Below are 16,574 nucleotides of genomic sequence, written 5' to 3'. Positions count from 1 at the left end.
CCAAATTTTTGTTCCCAATGCTTGCACGGTTCCTTCATGACTGCTGTAAAGATAAAAATAATCTCGATTGTGTTGACAGAAATAGTCTCTATCATTGGTGAGGTTTACTCTGTCTGTGCATACAGAAATAATCTGTGCTAAATCATTTATATACAGGTTTTAAAATGTAAGTTATTAAGAAAAATTCAGGAACATGAAGAAGGGTGTGTGTATATGAACAGCCATTTGTTACAGGAACACAAGAGGTAGGTGGGTAAGTTAGTTGTCCCATCTGGAAAAGAAAAGCAAACAACAGTACCATCTGACATAATTATGGTTTTTTTCCTTCTTTTTCCGAGTGTCTCAAGTAGATATTGATTATTATATTTGCTTCTTCATTCAAACCCACAAATACATGCAAGAGGAGGAACATGGAGGGCCATGCCACCCCCACTCCCACCTGGACAAACAATCATGTTCCTCTTCTCTTTCATGTTTTTGCCAGAACACAATAGCCACCAAAACTTACATAAGATTCCCCCCCCCTCTTTTATTTTTGTACTCATTTCCAAATTGCTCTTTAGCTGTTTTATATATTGGTGAGCCGTTGAGGCCTCCTTTTGGTTTTGTATTTAATGTTATCCGAACAAGTCATTCTCACTGATATGTCGACTAAACTAATTAAGATTAGGTATCATCATATCATTTCTATAATCATATTCCAACTCCTCCATTTTTTAAACCCTCCTCCTCCTCCTCCTCTCGCTTTTGGCCTCCCGTTTTGTACTTATCTATCTATCCATCTCTCTCTTTGAGATCGAGAATCCAATTGCCAGAATACGCTTGTCCATTAACACTCTGTACATATGCTCAATCATTAATGGCCTCATCCCCTCATTCCCACGCAAAGGAACGATCTGCATGAGAGAAAAAGTCGTTATTGCCTCGAGTTATCTGTCTCTATATTATTTTTTTTTCCTATGTGTTAGTACAAAATAATTTGATTACCATGAAATCTATATTTGGTAAACAGTTTTTTATTAGAAAAATAAAATAGATAGAGATGAGAGTTATATATTAATAATGAAATGAAGATGACTTCAGATTCTATGTTCTGGAGCCTTCTTATTAATTACCCAAAAATCATGGTCCACCTCATAACAATAGAGACAACAAGAATACTAAAAGCGTGCTCCTAATATTTAACGGTTGGGTTTTGAATAATAATAATGCATCGATGATTTGGAATTTCAGCTAAAATTTTGATTTGATGGTATGTTTTCATATTCACTGTTAAGCCAGTCCATTCAGCATATTACACGAACATTCCAACTTCTGTGATAAATTCATGTGGGCACGAATTTGCATTTATTCTCCAATCGTATCGCGTATTCCGTGGAAATTCATCAATCATCTGTGCTAATATATTAGTATTTCTTCCGATCCTAATTATAAGAATCAGTTGACTAATTTGAGGAGATTAAAAAAGTAAGTTGACTTAGTTATTTGTCCTAAATAGATGTTGTCTTTTTTAAAATATCTTTATTAATCAAATGTATTGACTATAACTATTATTCTTAGAAGAGCTATTTTAGAAAAATGTATAAATATGATAGATAAATTGGATTGAAATCTTATATTTAAAATAAAAATAAAAATCAAATAGAATCTTATATTAAGCAAAGGAGGTAGTGTTTTATTTTGTGGACATCAGTCATCAGCAGCAGTCAGCATGTATCCATAGCGGCTTACGTGTTGAAGCGTCCTTGCCGTTCAATTAATCACGACACTCGGATAGAGGACACGTGTCCTGACAAGAGGCTCGGGTTCAACGTGATGTTTTGTAGGTTTGAAGTTAACGGCTTATCCCGAGCACACAAGAGTAGAATTCAGGCCCCCTTACTCGTGAGGCAAAATCAGAACCGATCTCTGTTCCAGTGCGGCGCAGAACATGGTCGGTAACGTGCGAGTGGCTAGCATCATGCCAGCTGGCAATGTACCCGCTAGGGCTCGGACTTAAACCGAATAGGCCAACCAAGTCACTGTTCAGCGAAATGGTGAATGTACGAGAAAATGAGAGGACGGCCCTAAGATGAGAAAATGAGTTCAATATATTACGCCTTATGGACCCCACCACTTCTCATCCTCATCTTTCTCAACTAAACTTGATTCCGCTTATAAATCCGTAACAAGTGAACCCCTCGTCATACTCATCACTACCTCTCAGCGCTCCGTGTCTGTCACAAACCTTGGAGAATCAGCAGGGGGAAAAATGGAGGGGAAGGAGCAGGATGTTTCGTTGGGAGCGAACAAGTTCCCGGAGAGGCAGCCCATCGGGACAGCGGCTCAGAGCCAAGACGACGGGAAGGACTACCAGGAGCCACCGCCGGCGCCTCTGTTTGAACCATCGGAGCTGACGTCGTGGTCCTTCTACAGAGCCGGGATCGCCGAGTTCGTGGCCACTTTTCTTTTCCTGTACATCACCGTCTTGACTGTTATGGGCGTCAGCCGTGCTGACTCCAAGTGCAAAACCGTCGGAATTCAAGGAATCGCCTGGGCTTTCGGGGGCATGATCTTCGCCCTCGTGTACTGCACAGCTGGAATTTCAGGTTCGGTCTCTTCATCTGTTTAAAATTTAAATCAAATAATCTTAAGGCGAAGGGGAAAAAAAGAAACGCCCACCGTGGGGCTCGAACCCACGACCACAAGGTTAAGAGCCTTGCGCTCTACCGACTGAGCTAGACGGGCAGCTGATTGAGAAGTGATTTTTTCTTTTGTGATTGGGTGGCAGGTGGTCACATAAACCCGGCCGTGACATTTGGGTTGTTTTTGGGGAGGAAGTTGTCGTTGACGAGGGCACTGTTCTACATGGTGATGCAGTGCCTGGGTGCGATCTGCGGTGCTGGTGTGGTGAAGGGTTTTGAGGGCAAGAATATATACAGCATTAATGGCGGTGGTGCCAATAAAGTGAACGACGGCTACACCAAAGGGGATGGCCTCGGTGCTGAGATTGTCGGCACCTTCATCCTTGTCTACACCGTGTTCTCAGCCACCGATGCCAAGCGTAGCGCTCGCGACTCCCACGTCCCCGTAAGTAAACTCAGAGTTTGAAACTTTCGACGTCTATATATAGTTATACCATAGATCATGAAGTATTTTAGTTTTTGTTTTGTGACGTTTGAGTATATATGAATGAATTTTGGACCAGATTTTGGCACCGTTGCCGATTGGGTTCGCTGTGTTTTTGGTTCACTTGGCCACCATCCCCATCACCGGAACCGGTATCAACCCAGCTCGAAGTCTCGGAGCTGCCATCATCTTCAACAAACACGATGGCTGGCATGAACACGTAAGTGTTTTTAGCCGATCTGATATATTATGTCCTATTTCTGTTTAATATATATGACGCAGATTTCACGGCGGAGGGCATTTATTTATGATGGATGTGTTTAATTATGTTGCAGTGGGTTTTCTGGGTGGGACCATTCATCGGAGCAGCACTGGCGGCAGCGTACCACGTGCTGGTGATCAGGGCCATCCCGTTCAAATCCAAGTGAGGATATATATATGTATGGGATGTCAAAATTAAATGAAGCCTGAGTTTGTGGGTGTTTTTGTATCAGCAAAATTTCAGTGTCCGCTTCTTCTTATATATTTGCTGTAATATGTAAAGGATGTATTTAATGTTTGTATTACTGCTCTGGGGACTGCATGTTGCGTGAAGGGCCAGCTTTCCTCTGCTTTTAGAAGTTGGAAGGGGGCTCAACCCGATGTGTGTGGGCCTCTTTGTATCGCTGTGACTGTGTATCTGTTAAATCATCCAATAAAGAAAAGAAAAAGAAAAAAATATATTGTCTTCTTCGTCATGGTGATGGTCATGCACAGGAGTAAATGGGGGTGAGAAATGGATTAGGTTATACGCCAAGGAGGGGGAGGGTGGGGCTGGCTGATGATGATACTGCCACCTAACTCTGGCCCACACCGTTTTTTTCTTAATCTGGGTCCTCAACAATGCGCTTGCCAACGCAAGTACCTTCGTAGCCGGAGGTATAGCCTAGTGGGGGATAATAAGTACTCTTTTAATTTTTAATATAAGATATAATTATTGAGTTAGTTTTGGTTTTAAATATAAGACTTATTTTTCATATTTATCAATTTTTTTAAATTATTCTTATAAATACTCCTTCAATCATAATTAAGTATAAGAAAAAGAAAAGGTATTAAGAAAAATAATTATAGTATTTTAGAAAAAAATGTGTCACATTTCTTATAATTAAGTAATTTATCTAACTTTTTTAATTTGATCAAATAAGTTAAATAAATATTTTATTAAAGATTAAAAGAATATATACATCTCGCAAGACGAGGCACTAACATCACACACAGGCACTAACATCGCCATTGTGTGCACAAAACGGGGTGTTTGGCGAGTGATAAAAATACTTTTAAAAAATATTTTTTTTACAAATTAAGAAAAATTTGTTTACATATTTACTTCATATATCATAAAATTATTTTTAAAATCATGGTTTGATATCTACCTAAACACTTCCTAAATCATTATCTTCCAAGTGTTGGAGTAAAATTTATATCTCTTAACATGTAATTAGTGATTACGTGAAAAATATCCTGTAAGCAACGCGTCGTCCCCACTTTAACAGTTGAACAGGCTCGTTAAAAGAGCAGGTTCGATTATGGTCAAGGTCCTGGGAGAGGCATACCGTGCTTGAGAAATTTGGAGTTAATTTCTACGGCTACACGTTGTTCTTCCTTAACTAATGATTTAGGCACATCGAAGTCACCTAAAGAGCCGGACTTCCAATACTTATTACAAAATTTAGTTAATTAATTTGAAAAAATTAAAAAAATTATTAAATTATTTTAAACTATTTATATTTGTTGAAACTTTCCCAATTAGCCAAATCTCAGAACTGCGGATAATATTTTATAACCAGGAAGTCGTAAGTTGGATTCCGTCTACAATCTCAACTTATTAACTTGTGGAATATATTTCTGTGCACGTTACCTTCTTTTGGTAAAATATGAATTACACAAGCGTCAAATCATTAGTGGCTAATGATGATGATTTAGGCTCAAGTTGCATTATCTTTTTCAAATCTCAGCTCGTGATAACAACGCCACACAACAATTAATTAAAATTGGGCACTATCGCGAATGGCATCATGTTTGTTTAATCAGTACACTGATTTCTTTTTCTACCTAAACGTTTTTTTTTGGCCCAGCCTTTTTCTACCTAAACATTAATTCAGCTATCAATAAATATGTATATACTTTTCCGGTCCTAAATGTAAGACCTTTATACTACACTAGTATAAGGGTCTTACATTTAGGACCGGAGGAGTACAATTTTAAGACTGAAAATGTTATTTTGCAGTGTGTTTGGCTGGATTTTTTGATCTGAAGTGTGTTTGGCTGGATACACTTTATGATAATGTTTAAAGGGCAAAATAGCTGATAAAAATATAAAAAATTAATATAAACAACCAATATCAACAACAATATTAATGTAAATATCAGATATATAAAATTATAATAAATTATATTGTATTCGTGTAATATAATTTAGTGCCCGTTTGGATTAGTGGTGAACAACTATAGATCATCATAAATTTTATAAGTGATACTAGCTATAAGTGATATTGATTAATCATGATTTTTTGTTTGGATTTTTTTTAATAAGTGACTTTAAGAATTGCCATCATATTTGGTTTTTATTTATTAAAATCACTTATGAATATATAATTACCAAAAAGACATAAATTTAATAAATATTATTAAATATAATTATTTGGGAAGAGATTTTTTGAAAGAGTGTGGGAGGATGGATCAGAGAAAATTCAATTGATAAAAATTGATCGGGATTCTTCAAATGTATAAATTATTCTTTGATGCTTATCCTAAAAGTACAGTGGAAGAGTAAAATCATAATTCATCAAGATTTCATAAAAATTACCTAAACAAGATAAACATGCTTCATAATTATTCCATCAGTCCTAAAAATAAAACCTATTTTATAGTATAATTTATATTATAAAAAAGAGTCTTATATTTAAAATTGGAAGGAGTACTTATTTAGATTTAAATGGGTTTGTTTGAGTTCTCGCTGCTTAACCGAACAGGACGTGCAATTACATTGCGAGAATTGAATTCCGCTCCTACCGGGTATACATTATTTTGATCGTCCTTACCCTTTTTGCTGAAAGGCAAGCATCATTTTGATAATCTAAACCTACATAGCTTGTGCACGCCAAGCGTTGATTGATTCTGCATGATACGGATAGAAGAAGATTATTTAAGAATTTGTTTCTTCTGTCGAGGAGGACATAAAGAATCAAAAATGGGTAGAAGCTAAGCAAAGAATGAAAGCGACTCGCACCGAATATTTGAATCAACTTGTAAAAGCTGTTGTAACTTAATTAAAGGTCATGAGTTTGATCTTTTGGAAAAGTACCAGAACAGGTGACAGGGTTGCTGTTCATATGAGTCATCGCATGGTTGGATTTGAATTAATTTGGTTTGTAATTCTTCCGGAGGGGGGAAAAAAAGTGACTTGAAAAATCATTATACATATATTTAATACTTGTGGTGATCAATTATCATTAGGAAAGTGGTCACCAGTATTGAGTTATAAAACTAATTTTGATAAGTCCCCTTTCTGCCTGTAGAATATTCAAACCTGATTACGAGCTTGTTCCGAGCGTAATCATACCGGCGTTGATGCATCAGAACTTAACAAAACTCTTGCTAAGGAGAGGCACGTATTAATTTTGTTCCCCCTAAATCCAATTTTAACACTAAGAAGACAAATTTTAAAAGAAAATATTAAAATTCAGTTCCACTAATAATAAAATTAAAAATAAACATGCTTTAGGATGTTACTTTTTTTGCCTCGATTCATAATACATTTTCTCCTTTGTTTTGATACAGATTTACAAATACATTTTCAATCGCAAGTCAATTAACTTCGAAGTGCATGCTCGTTCATTAAAGAATGTGAGTACGATACATAATGTTATCATGAAGAAGGTAAAATGTAGAAGTACATACTATTGGGAAGTTGCTCTGATGACAATGTTACCTGCAATATTTGAACGAGATTTCGAGTTCAAGCTGAACATTGATATGTTCGTATTGGTCTCCAGCTCTCTATGTAATTAGTGGGAAAAAAAATTAAGAAAGCCCTCCCAATGTATTTTAAAAATGCAATATTTTTTAATACCAGTTATATGGTACATGATTCTATTAATCATATCCCAGTGTTGATGCCAATTATAGATGATTCGTCTCATATAATTTTTTAATCACAAGGTTTAAAATCTCAACTTCATTTAAAAGAATTTAAATAATTTTAAATTCGCATAATCACTACTACTAGTTTTGTTAATTAAGGATGGGCACCCAGCCTTATCTTGGTGGCATAGGTCAGCTTTTCTTTTTCCTGTATCGTATCTAACCAGCCTTATCTTGCTGGTTGCTCTCTGTATCGTTGCTCCTTTCATTAATAAAGTTCTTTTTTTTGAATAAAGCTTTTGTGTTAAAAAAAATATCAGGTGGTAAGAATAAAGATAACGCATTGGATTAAATGGGAGAACCTTCTTGCTTTTTTCCCCCGACCAACTAGGATAACCTTGATATCGTTTAAAATGGGCTCTTTTTTCCCTCAACAAAACATGAAAGTTTTATTAAGGAGAAAGGCTCGTTGATTTGGGCTCTCCGGCCCAGGTTTCTGGGATGAAACGAGTTAATTGTGAAGCCCATTCAGCCCATATCTAAAACCCTAGCGTATTGCCGTCTTACCTTGCTGGCTCCTTTGACTTTGCGCTCTCTTCCTCGCACGCCTTGTTTGGTGAATTGAACCCGCCGAATCAAAGCTCCAAGCATGGCGGCGAGCGAGCGCACCGTGTTGCAGTTCTCTTCCTCTTCGCAGAGCCTATCTGCGAAGGTTCATCCTCTGGTTATCTTCAACATCTGCGACTGCTATGTCCGACGTCCGGACCAAGCGGAGCGCGTCATCGGAACACTCCTTGGTTCTGTCTTGCCCGATGGAACCGTTGATATCCGTAATTCCTATGCTGTTCCCCACAATGAGTCTCTAGGACAGGTATGCGCGGTTCTTGTTCTACGTTCGGATTTGTAGTAGTTAGGGGGCGATTTTATTCTATTTTCTAAACCTAGTAGACGTTATTAATCTTCAGCCCTGTGATTAATCATTTCAATTATTCAGTTTATTGTTGGATGAAATCTAGAGGTACCAATTATTAACCCCGGATATTTTGGGGTCCTTCGTACATTCATTGCTGATGCCAGTTCCATAGTTGATCCGAGACATGTAACATGTTGCCCATTTTATGTTTTCTGTCGTATTATTTGCTTAACATGTAGCTCTAATCATCCCCTGTTTGATTTTCGTCCGTTGAAAGGTAGTCATAGTATGTTGCATTCTTAATTGTTTCCCTGGTCTCGGCTTGATCCCGTTTCTCCCGTTGTGATCCTTGTATTGACTTATGTGCCTGGAAGGAAATCTGGTGCGCTGCTTAAATTTCATGCCAACGAGGGCATGTAGAACTCCGGCAGTTATAATGAGTTACAAAGGATTGGTGTTTACTGGCGGCTTGCTCCCTCACTAAGAACCACTTGTTGGCAAGCAAATGTTTTTTTAAAACTGATAAGCTTTATTCATTTGGAATAGATGAGGGATCTACATGGGGTGACGATGAATTTTAGCTCTGGTTAAAATATTGCTTCAGATGAATTATCTATTGCCTGTTCATATTGAGGATTGAGGGTATTGATCATCTTTTCCTCCAGAGATGGTTTCTTTTTCTCCACGCTGGTGTGGGGTAAATGATTTCATATATAAGAAATTAGAATGGACAAACTTCATATGTTTTTCAATGCAAGTGATGAAATCCATGCCCATAGGCTTCTTTTGATTGAAAACGTGGATAACCCTGGGTGGTACGGGGATTGGATGCCTTTGTAGTTGACTCTATCAGTTACTTATCTAAATCTTGTCCTTTCATGGCGTGATTTTTTAAAATCAAATATCTTTCCTTTCTAATCTTTATTTTATTGTTACAGGTTGCTTTGGACATTGAGTACCACCACAATATGTTGATTTCCCACCAAAAAGTGAACCCAAAGGAAGTCATAGTTGGGTGGTAAGTCCAATGTTTGTAAACTTTGTAGTGTTTGTAGTGTTTTTAAGCGTTATGCTTAAGAATCAAGTGCTAGTAACGGTATTTTCATTCGAGAGTTTCAAAGTCTTACCACATGACTAGGCAACTTATTAGGTTTTATGAGGTTGTGTCAAGAAATCATTCATGGGGCTTAGGATTTAATTGATGACTTGATGATTTGTGATGGCGAAGCATCTTCACTTGTCACTGTAAAGTGACGATCTTATATGGACTGGAGTTCAAGAACTTCCTTATTGAGTTGTTTATCTCATCCACGACTTTATTAGTTAGTTTTAACTTCTTGGTATGCTTGCATCTATAACTGTTTTGTTTATCTCCGGTTTCTTATTTCTTCTACTCTGGGGAAAACCACTTATGCTAACTTTGGTATTTATGCAGGTATTCAACTGGTCTTGGAGTGAATGGGGGTAGTGCATTAATCCATGAATTTTATTCTCGAGAAGTTCCCAATCCTGTACACTTGACAGTTGATACAGGATTCACAAATGGAGGGGGAACCATAAAAGCATATGTATCACACAATTTATCTCTCGGAGATTGGCAAATTGCTGCTCAGTTTCAAGAAATTCCTCTGGATCTTCGCATGGTGGAAGCTGAGCGAATTGGATGTATGTTTTTATTGCATCTCAACGTTATAGCTATCCTTTTGTTTTCTTTACAGAGCTTGCGTTTTCTTTCTCATGTTAAAATGCATGTTCTTTCTTTCAATGGTAGATGGATGCATAGAGATGTCCTTCAATTTAAAAAATATCATCTTTTACTTAATGTCTTTCAAAATTATTATATGGCATACTTTTATGCAAATTTCAACCGATGTTAAGTATTTTGATATTATAGGTGGCTGATGAGTTATTTTATGCTTCGTTTTCAGTTTTTGTATAGACTTGCGAATCAGAGGAGTTATTCTTGATGATGATTTGAATAATCTAAGTTTGCTTGTTTCTTGTTTCTGGCGATGGCAGTCGATACTCTGAAGGCAACAACTGTTGACAAAATCCCAAATGATTTGGAAGGGATGGAAACATCAATGGAACGTCTACTCGCCCTGATTGATGACATCTACAAATATGTTGATGATGTTGTGGTATGCTGACATTATCTTCTGAATATTCATGCCATGCATAGTTCTTTAATAAGAACAAAATTGATTTTTTAACCGCTTTATAATCAGGAAGGGCGGGCTGTGCCAGACAATAATGTCGGGAGGTTTATATCTAACGCTGTAGGTTCCCTTCCCAAATTGCCCCCTTCAGCTTTTGATAAGCTCGTGAACGATAGTCTGCAGGTAAAGATTTTGTTTCAATGGGCTACAGGTTTTTGGTTATTTCTTGGTTTATGGGAACATCCTAGATTTGCCGGTTGTAATTTTGTTTGATTGAGTGTTTGTTTTCCTTGCAGGATCATTTGCTTTTGCTCTATTTATCAAGTATCACAAGGACACAGCTGAGCCTGGCTGAAAAATTGAACACAGCTGCTCAGATTCTGTGATTCTTTTTGTCGATCGTTGTGCCTAGGCGATTTTGCTGGTGAAGTTCCTTTTGTGTTATTTACTGAAACACGTCAAGTCTTTTTCCCCCCTCCCCCCCTCTTAAATTTTGTAGTTTATTATTATTTTTTGTTGTTTTTGGAGCTGAGATTCATAGGCTTCTCTTAATTATATCCAAGTTCCAGTTTAACGGTTCACCCGTATTGTAATCCCTCATCTTCTAAAGAAATCTGGCCAGATCTTTTTTCAATGCTACCTGGCACAATGTTTATTTACCTGGTCGCTCTGTCAGTCCCCAGTCGTTTATTCGAATGGAGTTTAATGGAAAAAGAGAAAGTAAATTAAAATTGATATTCGCTTGGAAAAATTGAGCTGGCTAAAGATGTAAGATTGTATGAGGGAGAGTTGATGTCCCTTTCCAGGCTCCCGCGCTCTCTCATCGCTGCCGGGCGTAATATATCAATCTAAATTGCGTAGTCTTTGGGGCTGGCCACGTCTTTTTTCTCTTTTCCTTTTTTTGTCCCTGGGAGTGATGCGGCGGAATAAAATGAAACCAGAATCGTTGGAAACGATCATGTATTCATGTGAGTTGGAGAAGAAAGTGTTTGAACTGTTAACTGTTGGATGGAGTTGCCTTTTACAATTATGGAGCCAGATAAGTTAAAAAGTAACAGGATTACATGTCCTCAAAATTCTCAAATTTGTCCCCAGCTCCAGGGGCATGTTATACTATTCCATCTGATTTTGATGCATCCTTTTTCATTGTCATCAAATTTCTAACTCGTCTGTTTATCCAAGCACGAATCATCCATGCCCATGAGGCCTCCTAAGTATCATAAACAATTTAGGTAATGACTCGTTTAGTCGGGCAAAATTGACAGTATCAACTATACACCCCTTCTAAAATAATCCAAAATCTGCAAAAATTATGGCTTAGTAGACGGAAAAAAGGAAAGGAGAAACAAGGATGTTAAATTTTTGTTTAGAACATGAAGAACTTTATTAAAATAACTAGAAAAAATTTTGAGACCAAATCAAAACGTGAGTTATAACTGAATTGTGAAGCGCATATATATATATATATATATATATATATATAAATATTATAAATAATAAATCACCATTATGTACTAGTGGCTGAAATAGAGGAAGTGATGGGTGGGCCCAACTTGTTGAAGGGTCATGGCTGGAGAATGTTCCTATGCATGTCTCGCCTAATCTCTGCTATATCTGTCATTATCTGTATTAAGCACAAATAATGGCACTCTATTATATTAATACCCCAAAGGTATCACACATAATATGCTTTTTGTCGCGCATGGTGATGATGGTGGTGGTGGCCGCTTGCTGTTCCCAGAAAAAGAGAAGCAACAGATTTAAGGTTTATGGAGACAAGAAAGTAAACAAGACACGGATCTTACGGAGCACAGTAAGCCTTCTATCTTTCACGCCTTCCCCTATTCCCCCCAACTTCTCTTTTCTTTTGACACAATTTACTCTTAGCCTATCCAGCAAGATCTAAATTATGTTAAACACCAACAAGTTAAGAGCGTTTCAACCAGAGTCTGATTTCTGAGTTCTTCCGCCCGATCAAAACAGCCAACGATCACCAATCATCTCGAAAAGCTGATATTCTGGAGATAAGTGCCCTGTTTGGTGTGAATACTTGTATTAGCTCATTCCATATACAATTTCCAACGCTTCTTCTCCTTCAAGCAAATTTCGCAACCTAAAATATTATATCATTTTATGTACAAATCAAAGAAGAAACTTGAATTCAAAGCATTATACACGTATCTGTGACCAAGAATGTCTGTGTTTCGAGACTGAGCTGCTCGATGATAAGTCATATAAAACCAAGTGGCTAGCTGCCTAACCTATGCACAGTTGGGTTAACAGCTTCAGTCCAAAGCCCCTTGAAGTTAGAGAAGTCAAGCCATTGCGCCAAATATGAACAGACAGAATGAAACTACGCCCTTGGGAATTGCAGAAAGTCGCCTCTGTTGTCTCTAGCAAATTATTAACTCCGGTCATTAATATTTTATTCTGGTTCTAAGTATAAGATTTCAATTCATTTTGTTTCTCTTTTTTTTTTTCAAGATAGCCTTTGTAATAATAATAGTTCTAGCTAATACATTTGATTAGTAAGGATATTTTATGAAAAACAACACAAATTTAATACAAATAACCAACCTAAACTAATTTTTTTAATCTATTCAAATTAGTCAATTAGCTCTTATATTAAAGATCAGAAGTAGTATTAAAATATGAATGAATACCAGTGACAAAATACGCAAGACAGGAGCTAGTGACATGAGAAAAGCCAAGTGGCATCACTTTTTTTTTTTTTTTGGCCCCTTTTGGTCATGAGTTGTCTGTCTCTCCAAGTCGTGTCACCTAGTTTATGTTCCCACATAACCTTAAAAAGAAGATCTTTCATGAACCCTAAGTCAACCTAACTCAGTATCTCTTATGATCACAACCGTCCAACTCACATCCCACAACGTGCAGCTTTGACTTTCACTTCCCACTTTGAACTTTAGCAGACAGCCACTTCTTTTAAAAACACCGAGTTTTGTTCAATTCGCATGTCTTGTATGTGATTACTATGCCAAGCCTTGATTAAAAAATTCACTCCAATACACATAAAAGGCCACTACATATAGAATGCTGATAATAAAATAGATTGTGATCCATTCAGTCTTAGTGTGACCACGTAAATCCCAACACGTGATGTGTAAAACACATGAACTCGAGGAAATTAAAAATATAAGTGCGAATTCACACAGTGGCTACTTTTGCGCATGTCTTTATCTTTGTGTTTGCTTTTGCTTACAAAAAGCAGCTCTCAACATAGTTCAATCTCGAATTCACCAAATTCAAAGCGGGCAGAAAACTATCAACATGTAGAGCTGATCATCTGCGATACCCGACAAAAGAAGTTAAGAGAAAAGAGACAAGGATTTTTGGTATTAAATTATTCAGTTATGGCATGTTTATATATGCTCAAACACAGAGTCAGAGAAAGCTCAGAGCCTAAAGTAGAGTGCTCAGAGGCAGAGACAGGGGCATATCTGTGATCTGAAAGTGAAGGATATGGAAGATGGCATGTCAGGGTTTTGTATCAGACCAGGAAGTTTTCGGAGAGGTGATAGTAACGGGAATAGTGGAAGTAGTGGAACTAAGTGTGGGCGTTGGAATCCGACAACAGAACAGGTTAAGCTTCTTACTGATTTGTTCATGTCTGGACTGAGAACCCCAAGCACTGATCAGATTCAGAAGATCTCCACTGAGCTTAGCTATTATGGCAAGATCGAGAGCAAGAATGTGTTTTATTGGTTTCAGAATCATAAAGCCAGGGAAAGACAGAAGCGTCGCAAGGTCTCATTCCACGACAAGGATCTCAGTAACATTGGCCGTCAAAACTCTCTGTCATCTCCCGCACACAGTGAGTATTTTCCTTATTTTTTGTTACATGACGTTGTTTGGGTTCTGAGCCTTTTCCTAAAGATAGTTCCTTTTGACAGATTTTGCAGAGGCGGATCAAGGTCAAGAGCCAGAGAGAGTGATAGAGACTCTTCAACTGTTTCCCTTGAACTCCCTTGGTGAATCAGAAGCAGAGAAACTGAGGGCACAAGCGAATAGATATGGGGATGATAGTAGCATGTTTCAGTCCTCAATGGCAGAAAATATGGATAGCCCAGCATTAGATTTGCGCTTAAGCTTTCTGTAAACACAGTGGTGGGAGGGTAGAAGATGTTATTTTAACATAATTCATTACTGTTACTTAGTGAAATTAGGTTTAGCAGAAACAGTAGAAGTTTTAGAAGTATTATTATAGCTTCAAATTATGAATGACGTACTGACATGTAGCTTTTTTTACTGGAGTATTTGAAATGTCTAGACATTCTCCTCTGCTTGCTCACTCAACTTGGTATTATGTGTGTCTGAGTCTAGTTTGTCGGATTATATTTTAATGATGCTTGGAATTCTGATTGGCTTCTTTTCAAGAGTATTCACCTAGGCATGCGTATACAGGATAACACTCGAGTCATGCACAGGGCCTGCTTCCATCTTTGAATATCACGAACCGTTTACACACGAACAGTGGTTTGGATCTGCACATGGGATCTATATAAGTTGGGGTTACCATTCTTTATCATCCTTGTTCTCCAAAAATAATTGAAAACTAATTACCGTTTGATTATAAAGATGTGGACTTGGGTAATGTTGGAAACACTGAGAGAAAATTAGAGATTCCCCTTTGACGAAAGGATTATGGAGTGGCTTTAAATGCAACAAAGTTAAAAGAAAAATACTTTTGCCTATTCTTATTACATGCAGACTTTTAGGCTTTCTGTTGATCCACACGTTGTCTTGTTTCAATTCAAAACCAGATTTCATTTTTGGTGAGTAAACTTGCCAATGAAAAAAAAAAATTAAAATGTAGTGATGATGATGATGCCGAGGCTTTTTCTTATATAGAGAGCAAAGAAATAATTCCAGCACGAATCTATGTCAGGACTATATCCAAAGCAGCAGACAATGGATCATCTTCGCTCCTTAGTATCATGAGACGGAAGGGATTACCTTCTATCATTGGTATAACATAATAGCAGTCTACTTTATCTATCATATCTATTTATTTTTTTTAAGTTAGTCCTTATAATAATTGCATATACTAAATATTTTATTACATGAGAGTTCTTGCTAATATACGTGCTTAGCAAAGATATTTTTGAGAAAACAACATCTAATTATTATAAATAACTAACTTAACTAATTTTCTTAACATATTCAAATTAGTCAACTAGTTCTTATACTACCTCCAGTTCTAATTACAAGACTTAGATTATAAAGTATAAACAAGATGTTATAATTAGGACCAAAAATAGTATTAAGAACAGGACGTACTAAGCACCAAGACAAGCTCCTCAACTAATTTCGATGTCTTGAAAGGAATAAAATATTATAAAACTAATGAAATAATTATAAAGTAGTACTCCCTGTGGTTTAAAATATAAGCTAAACTTTGTTTGAAAGGCTTAGTTTTTTTTATAAGATAACATTTACTTTTATCTAAGCATTTAATAAGTTTTTTTTCAATTTCATCACCATATATTCTCTCTCCTTTTTTATTCATTTATTGCATTCTCTTACTCATTCTCTTCATTAACAAGGGTATATTTTAAAAAAATTATATGCCTTACATATTTATTGCTTTAAACTAATTTTAACTAGTTTCTTGATGAATGTAAATGGATAAAGTTTAGCTTATATTTTGAAGCGGAGGGAATAATTTTTAGAAACAATTAAGTTTGGAGAGAATTCTTCTCATTCATTTCGATTAATATCTGTGCATGAGACTTTAAAGTCGTCTTTATAAACTTTCAATCATTAATGTCGATTCATGATCTATGTTAAAATTATGATGTATCTTTAAAATTAAATGCTAATATTTAATGTGTTTAATGTATTCAGTACATGTGAATGTTCATGCACTTGCTAATTTAGATTCATGAATAAGAAATTAAAGGAAGATAAAATAGGGTGGTTCGTGAAAAATCATAGTTAGATTCTTTGAACCTGGAAATATAACTAACATTCTAAAAATATTGTAATATTTGCAGCAAATACGATTGAAAATGTTCATAGACAAAGACTTGTTTATTTTTATCAATGACGATGAAAAATATGAGAAATTTAGCAACTAAGTCGGTCAAATCGAGCTTATTACATTGACTAGTTTTTCTAATTAAATTGTATATATTTGTACAATTTTAACTTTCTCAAATGTTTATTGTCCTTTTACTGTTCTTATCATTTTTTGGTGTGCTTTAAGGACGGGCTAGTCTACCTGTTAGGCTCCCAGTTTCCTATTGGGCCTT

At 36.5% G+C, this 16,574-nt stretch overlaps 3 protein-coding genes and 1 non-coding gene across 5 annotated transcripts; 3 read left to right on the top strand and 1 right to left on the bottom strand.

The window, feature by feature from the left end:
• Window positions 1-2,185: 2,185 nt before the first annotated feature.
• LOC114736161 (probable aquaporin PIP-type 7a) lies at window positions 2,186-3,841 on the top strand. Its single transcript, XM_028923938.1, has 4 exons — window positions 2,186-2,588; window positions 2,771-3,069; window positions 3,188-3,328; window positions 3,444-3,841. The coding sequence occupies exons 1-4, from the start codon at window positions 2,252-2,254 to the stop codon at window positions 3,534-3,536; spliced, it is 870 nt and encodes a 289-aa protein (XP_028779771.1). The 5' UTR covers window positions 2,186-2,251; the 3' UTR covers window positions 3,537-3,841.
• On the bottom strand, window positions 2,655-2,727 carry TRNAK-CUU (transfer RNA lysine (anticodon CUU)). Its single transcript has one exon. It is a non-coding gene; the product is annotated as a tRNA-Lys (tRNA).
• A 3,970-nt stretch (window positions 3,842-7,811) lies between the features above and the next one.
• Window positions 7,812-11,329, top strand: LOC114736157 (eukaryotic translation initiation factor 3 subunit F). Of its 2 annotated transcripts, XM_028923935.1 has the most exons (7): window positions 7,812-8,101; window positions 9,082-9,161; window positions 9,579-9,808; window positions 10,163-10,284; window positions 10,372-10,485; window positions 10,599-10,726; window positions 11,109-11,329. In XM_028923935.1, the coding sequence occupies exons 1-6, from the start codon at window positions 7,880-7,882 to the stop codon at window positions 10,686-10,688; spliced, it is 858 nt and encodes a 285-aa protein (XP_028779768.1). In that variant the 5' UTR covers window positions 7,812-7,879; the 3' UTR covers window positions 10,689-10,726; window positions 11,109-11,329. The 2 variants fall into 2 exon arrangements, with proteins under 2 accessions (XP_028779768.1, XP_028779767.1); XM_028923934.1 differs by lacking the exon at window positions 11,109-11,329 and having other exon boundaries at window positions 10,599-10,941.
• Window positions 11,330-13,782: 2,453 nt separating this feature from the next.
• On the top strand, window positions 13,783-14,419 carry LOC114736158 (WUSCHEL-related homeobox 7-like). Its single transcript, XM_028923936.1, has 2 exons — window positions 13,783-14,134; window positions 14,214-14,419. The coding sequence occupies exons 1-2, from the start codon at window positions 13,783-13,785 to the stop codon at window positions 14,417-14,419; spliced, it is 558 nt and encodes a 185-aa protein (XP_028779769.1).
• Window positions 14,420-16,574: the final 2,155 nt, after the last annotated feature.

Source organism: Neltuma alba, unplaced genomic scaffold (assembly GCF_004799145.2).
Source record: "Neltuma alba isolate B1F8T4 unplaced genomic scaffold, ASM479914v2 tig00013315_pilon, whole genome shotgun sequence".
NCBI classification, from domain to species: domain Eukaryota; kingdom Viridiplantae; phylum Streptophyta; class Magnoliopsida; order Fabales; family Fabaceae; genus Neltuma; species Neltuma alba.
This window is presented reverse-complemented; position numbering and strand designations above follow the sequence as displayed.

What these genes read in the sequence shown, in the direction of transcription:
- LOC114736158 (XM_028923936.1), top strand. Translation starts at nt 13,783, where the DNA reads ATGGAAGATGGCATGTCAGGGTTTTGTATCAGACCAGGAAGTTTTCGG. An exon ending in TCTGTCATCTCCCGCACACA is followed by an intron (nt 14,135 to 14,213) that starts GTGAGTATTTTC and finishes TCCTTTTGACAG; the next exon opens with ATTTTGCAGAGGCGGATCAA.
- LOC114736161 (XM_028923938.1), top strand. Translation starts at nt 2,252, where the DNA reads ATGGAGGGGAAGGAGCAGGATGTTTCGTTGGGAGCGAACAAGTTCCCG. An exon ending in CTGCACAGCTGGAATTTCAG is followed by an intron (nt 2,589 to 2,770) that starts GTTCGGTCTCTT and finishes ATTGGGTGGCAG; the next exon opens with GTGGTCACATAAACCCGGCC. An exon ending in CTCGCGACTCCCACGTCCCC is followed by an intron (nt 3,070 to 3,187) that starts GTAAGTAAACTC and finishes ATTTTGGACCAG; the next exon opens with ATTTTGGCACCGTTGCCGAT.
- LOC114736157 (XM_028923935.1), top strand. Translation starts at nt 7,880, where the DNA reads ATGGCGGCGAGCGAGCGCACCGTGTTGCAGTTCTCTTCCTCTTCGCAG. An exon ending in GGAAGCTGAGCGAATTGGAT is followed by an intron (nt 9,809 to 10,162) that starts GTATGTTTTTAT and finishes TGGCGATGGCAG; the next exon opens with TCGATACTCTGAAGGCAACA. An exon ending in AATATGTTGATGATGTTGTG is followed by an intron (nt 10,285 to 10,371) that starts GTATGCTGACAT and finishes CTTTATAATCAG; the next exon opens with GAAGGGCGGGCTGTGCCAGA.